Source organism: Prunus dulcis, chromosome 3 (genome assembly GCF_902201215.1).
Source record: "Prunus dulcis chromosome 3, ALMONDv2, whole genome shotgun sequence".
In the NCBI taxonomy this organism is placed as follows: Eukaryota; Viridiplantae; Streptophyta; class Magnoliopsida; order Rosales; family Rosaceae; genus Prunus; species Prunus dulcis.
This window is the reverse complement of record NC_047652.1, coordinates 8,583,500-8,589,792: the sequence shown is the minus strand read 5'-3', so window position 1 is coordinate 8,589,792 and position 6,293 is coordinate 8,583,500. Positions and strand designations below refer to the sequence as shown.

The following is a 6,293-nucleotide window of genomic DNA, read 5'->3' as shown; positions in this document are numbered from 1 at the left end:
GTTTGTGGGCATTCAACATGTTAGGGATACTACATCAAACTCACTCAAGGAGGCTATTGACATATTGTTTGCAAGAGAGGAATTGAGCATTTCCATGCTAAGAGGACAAGGATATGATGGAGCTAGTAATATGAAGGGTGAGTTCAATGGTCTTAAAACACAGATTTTGAGAGAAAATCCTTGTGCCTATTATATTCATTGTTTTGCACATCAACTTCAATTAGCTCTTGTGGCCGTGGCAAAGGGAAATGCTGATATTGCCACTTTCTTCACATCTTGCAATAGCTTGGTTAATATTGTTGGAGCATCGTGCAAGCGTCGTGACATTCTTAGAGATCAACTACAAAAGGATGTTACGGAAGCTCTAGAAAAAGATACTTTTCCAACAGGGCGAGGCTTAAATCAAGAAACTTGTCTCAAGCGTCCCGGTGATACACGTTGGAACTCACATTATGGTACATTACTTAGTATCATTTCCATGTTTAAATCTGTGGTGAAAGTGCTCAAATTTATTATTGAGGATGGCTCCACTGATAATCTAGGTGAAGCAAATAGGTCATTGAGAGAAATACAATCTTTTGAGTTTGTATTTCACCTATTTTTCATGAGATCTATATTGGGAGCCACAAATGACTTGTCACAAGCATTACAGAGGAAAGACCAAGATATTGAGAATGCAATGACTTTAGTCAAAGTTTGCAAGGACCAACTACAACACATGAGAGAGAATGCATTTGAAGCCTTGCTTGATCAAGTATCTTCCTTTTGTGCCAAACATGATATCTTGGTTCCAAACATGGATGATGCATATGTAGCTCAATGGAGATCACATCGGAGAGCTCCTATAATAACACACCTCCATCATTATCGTGTGGACATCTTTATTCAAATCATTGAGTGGCAACTTGCGGAATTAAATCGTCGCTTTAGTGAGGTAAATACTGAGTTACTTCTTTGTTTGACATGTTTGAGTCCAGATGATTCATTCATAGCTTTTGACAAACAAAAGCTACTTCGTTTTGCTGAATTTTATCCTCAAGATTTTAATTCCTGAGATCTCTTGGCACTTGAAGATCAACTTGAGATTTATATTACTCATATGCGTACGATGACTGATTTTTCTCAATTGAAAGGGATTGGTAGCCTTGCAAGAAAAATGGTGGAGAAAGGGTTGCATAGAACATATAATTATGTTTATTTGCTTATCAGATTAGCCTTAACTTTACCGGTTGCAATTGCTTCTGTGGAGAGAGCATTTTCTGCTATGAATATTGTGAAAGGTCCACTTCGCAACTGAATGGGAGATCAATGGTTGAGTGATAGTTTACTTGTTTATATTGAGAAAGATGTGTTTGCTTGTATTGATAATGAAACTATAATGCTACGTTTTCAGAATATGAAAACTCGTCGTGGACAATTGTAATGTGGTTTTTTTCTATGAATTATGAATTCTAATATTATCGTTTCATTTTTATGAGTATATTTTGTATAAATTTTTTTCACCTTTAGACATTGACCCCTGGAAGGAAATATCCTGGATCCGCCACTGATTGCAACTACGACTAGAGCTTTGACCACGTCAGAGGTATTCAATAAATTGCCCACATGCAACTGCACCTAGAGTTTTGAACACGTCAGAGGTATTCAATAAGTTGTCCATATGACGCCGCATTGGGAATCAGTAATATATTTTCTATCATGTCCAATCACATAAAATAATGCCATACTTTTTCTGAAAAACCTCACACAAGTGAAGCAATTTTAAAATATTAGTGAATATTTGTCCTAGTCTATATGAGTGATTATATATTCAGTCTGCATTTTTTTCACAATATATGTTAACTTTGAGAGGGATTCCACAAACATATAATATAAAGAAAGAAAGAAATAGTAGGAGATGAACCAGTACAAAAAACAATATATAAATGGTACATAATAATTCCATAACCTTGTCACAAACGCACTCACAAATGCTTTTCCATAAACCTTGTCCTAACATATAATAAATAAAGGCAACATTGCATATGATGCAACCATGTCCAAATCTGATACGTGATAAAAAAAAAAATGGACATGGCAGCAACATATGACTGAAGTAGATGGGCTCTTTGCATCTTGTGTTATCGTAATTAAAGACATCAAAATATTAAGGTTGAAATCTTCCATAGTAGTAAGCATCAAAATAGGTTTGAAGCAGAGTTTAACGAAAATTCCAATTCCACTGATTTGCCTCTGCTCAAACACGAGAACCAAAATGGTTACTTCCCTTGCTGAGTATATTTGTTAACGTCGAAAACGGTAATAGATGACCAATCAAACCCGGGTACGACGAGTTTTGCATAGGATCGGAAGTAGTCGAATCCAGCTTGCATCACACGCTTCTTTGACTCCACTGCATTAGATGAGTTCTTGTATTTTTGAACAGCTACACTCCGAAGTCGTTTGTGTCTACGCTTCATGCGCTGCAACTTCGCCCTATCCAGATTGGCCTGCCTTTTGTCATCTTCAATTTGGCCTTCAACAAATTCCAAACGTGCCCTTGCCCTTTGGATTTCATCACCAAGTTGAAGATGCCTCTCCTTCCAAAAAGCAAGAACTCTTTCAGACTCAAAACTTCCAACAAAATGGTCATTCTGTCTAGGAATGTGACATTGCTTGTCTGGTGACTCACTTGCGTTTCGAAGGCGGTCTTTGTTTGGAGGGGTGTTTATTATGCTCACATCAAACTTGGTTAGTAAATCCATTCTATGGGGGGAATGAGTTTCTATGGAGGAGAGAGTTTCAGTAGATGGAGACAGATTCGGTGGAGGAGTGAGTTTTGTGTGGAAGGAGAATTTCTATGAAAGGGGTGATAGTAATACCAATAAAAGGGTTCCCGCCAAAAAATATTTGGTTGACAATGTATAAATTAATTTTTGGTCTGATACAATCTAAGTTTAATCCTAACTAGTTTGGTTGAGTTCACTAACTAGATGTCACTTCCATTGAGTTTCTTTCAACCACTATCAGTGGTGTAAGGAGAGTGTGAGGTTGACATGCTTGAAAAGCAAAACCTGACACCTCTTTTTTTAAAAATTGAAAAAAAGTACATATGTTGACTACACACAAGCTTTGGTATGTTGGTCTATAAACCTATGTTCCCTTTCTCAAACGAAATTGCATATGCAATCCTCATCCTCCCAAAACAAAGAGGATTATTCAAGCATGTCAACCTCTTCAGGCGCCAACAACACAATCGAAGATGACAAATTGGAGTCGCAGGTTCTATTTCCACATTGTACTCACCGACCCCTTCTTTTTTCAACATCATTTGGGAGTGAGGGGGACTCCGATGATCCATTAGAGGCAATACATGCAGTCAGTGGCAAGCTGGATTATAATTCCAGACTGATCAATTCATGGCACGAGAAATGTGTTGAAGACGAGGCCATTTTGGCTGATCTTAACATTAGAGTGAACAAAGCGTTCTCCCAAAAGAACAAGTACTTGAAGCTGAGTCATAAAAGGAAGCTGAAAGCTGAGGAGTTGGATACAGTAATGAATGATGAAATTAAAGGTTGTTTGATGAACCATATGCGATGCGAAGAGCACCATAGTGAACTGGAGTTGGCATTCAACGAAGGATTCGACAAATTCCGAGCATTTGCGGCAACTACTCATACAAGTTATAATTGGGACTATGTGTCCCCTGATGCTGTGAGAGAGATACTAGACGATGGTGGTGACATGAATGAGCATAAGCACGTCAAAGCTGCTCGGAAGAAGCCGACCGATACGACTAAGTGATTGCGGCTACCGCTGTTCAGTTGGTTGAGGGTGATCGTGGTATTGCACAAATTAGAAGTATATTCCCTTAATGTCATTATCTAATTTAAAATAACACAAATATCAGTTTCATTTGCTTCATATATAATTATTGGGACTATGTATTGCAAGTCATCATGTGTTCCTTCTGTCTAACATTATATTTTGCAAATATCGAAATATTATTCAATAAGCAGTCAATATCACAGCAAGTTGGGAATCAGTAAAGCCTCATTATCATGTCCATTCACATTAAAGAGCTGGCGTACTTTTTCTCAAAAAAAACTGACACGTGAGTCATAAGTAACATAACATGTGCTATACATTGTTTAGTGAATGGTTTATGGTTTATTTATATATAATAAAATTCCAAATATTGCTGAATATTTATTTCGTCTATATCACTAGGGACATGAGTGACCATAAGCATGTGAGACCTGCTAAGAAGAAGCTGACCAATACGACCCAGTGATTGTGGCTACCGTTGTTCAGTTGGTTGGGGAGATCGTGGTATTGCTAAGAGGGAGCACATAATATGTTTTGCAATCAAATTTTCTTTTGTGTGTGGAATTATGAGTAGTTCAAAAGTTAGTGTACCCTTTAATATTCTCCAACCGTTCGAAATGTGATTAGTTGCAATGTACTTTTTTACACGCTGCTTTCTAATCGCTCTGTTCCAACAAAGTGCTTCATGTAAGAACCCAAAACAAAATATCCAAAAAGTAAGGAAAATATCTTTTAGCAAAAATGACCAAATTGCCCTCGCATTTTTTAATGGGGGAAAATTTGACTTTTTAATCGAGAAAGAATTTGGGAATTTCGCTTATGCCATTGCGTAGAGCGCGGCGAAATGAGTTCGTAGACACGGAGTAGACCCGAATCGGAGCCGTAACGAAGAAGTTATGGTCTAAAAACCGCGAAGGGCAAAATGGTAATTTGGTCAAAAAGTCAGATTTTTATACCCCTCTCTCTCTCTCCCCCGTCACTTTCTCTCTCTTCCTCTCTCTCCTTCCGCGCGAACTGGGTAGTGCGCCCGTTCAACTTCCAGGCGGCGGCCCGGCCACCATAGGCCGAGCCGATCTCCGCCGTGGGTACCTACGGGTCCGCCTCCGTGTCGCCGTCACAACCTGACCAATCTCCCCCCCGGGGCCGCCCTGAGCTGGCCGAAAAATCGTGTTTTCCGACGGAGGTTCGTTTGAAGCTACCCGAACTTCCAGCTCGAAATTCTCCTTCGTTTCTCCACCAAATTGATCGAGTAAGGCATCAGAGGTCCAGCCGATCAGCAGGAGGAACCTTCAAAGGGCCAAATTAGCTCGGACCATCTGTGAGTGGACTTTCTTTCATGGATTATTTTATATAAATGAGTTATATAGAAGTTTCCATAAATAAGGTTTTATAAGTGACTTTATACAAGGATTTTATCTCAATTTTATATAGATAAGCTTTTATAAATAAGTGATTATAAGCGAATTTTATTATTTGATCTTGAATAAGTATTTTGCAAATCTTTGAGCATGTTTTATACTGTTAAATATTTCGAGTTACATATATGATGAAAGTTATATTTAGTAGCATACCTTGAGTTTTATATAACATAATAGCAACAGCATCGAGACTACAGTCAATTTATCAGATTTCAGAAAGTTACCAGATTTTTAATTAGACCACCATGTACCCGTTTCTTTATGGTGATTAACCAGAGTCGGACCGATGTCTACGGACATCCAGTCTGATTATAGTTCAGTCAGTGCACTCGACTTGCCTCACGAGTTTCGGGGACGCTCGGACCGTGAGTGCCAGGATTTGCGGCTCGGCAGACTTGGTGTCCCGAGACCGGCCAGGATTGCGGCTCGGCTGACTCTGTGTCCCCGAGACCTGCCAGGATTGCGGATCAGGCTGACTACGGTCCCCTGCATCCTGCCAGAGCGACTCGAGCTGACTTGGTGTCATCGAGGAATCTGCCGACAGGACAGGTTGATCATAGTCCCCTGATTTCGCCAGTTTGCGGCTCGGGTAGACTGCGTGGCGCCCGAGACCTGCCAGGGAATTGACGGATATGACAGGGGTACAAATAGGTGGTATTTTCAGAGGATTTTGAGTTTTCTTTTATTCAAGGATGACTTTCAGCGATTTTATATCGGCTTTTTAGTATTCGCACAGTTATATCTCTATATCTTTATTCTGTTATACCAGTTCTTGATTCCTCCAGGCAGTGGATATCTTTGTATATTTGATCGATTTTGTAAGTTTATTCATCAGCATACTGATTCATGCTTATAGAATCTTTTATATTGAGATATAGTTAAATTTTCGATATATAAATATATATCCCTAGTTATTTCAAAACGGGGGTATTATATTCTCGATTGTTTTTAAGAATTTCACTTTTTGTCCACTCACAGTTTAAAAACTTGTTTTTCGCCCCCAGGTCGTAGAAGTGCACAGGATCCACCACCGGGCCACTCTTAGCCTCCGCGCTTCAAAGTCAG

The 6,293-nt window shown here is 39.2% G+C and overlaps 1 protein-coding gene across 1 annotated transcript; it reads left to right on the top strand.

Moving 5' to 3' along the window:
• The first annotated feature begins 130 nt into the window (after positions 1-130).
• LOC117621680 lies at positions 131-1,566 on the top strand. Its single transcript, XM_034352239.1, has 2 exons — positions 131-934; positions 1,510-1,566. The coding sequence occupies exons 1-2, from the start codon at positions 131-133 to the stop codon at positions 1,564-1,566; spliced, it is 861 nt and encodes a 286-aa protein (XP_034208130.1).
• The last annotated feature ends 4,727 nt before the right edge of the window (positions 1,567-6,293 follow it).

Coding starts and splice junctions, on each gene's coding strand:
- LOC117621680 (XM_034352239.1), top strand. CDS start 131: ATGAAGGGTGAGTTCAATGGTCTTAAAACACAGATTTTGAGAGAAAAT. Junction 935..1,509: donor TAAATCGTCGCTTTAGTGAG/GTAAATACTGAG, acceptor TTTCACCTTTAG/ACATTGACCCCTGGAAGGAA.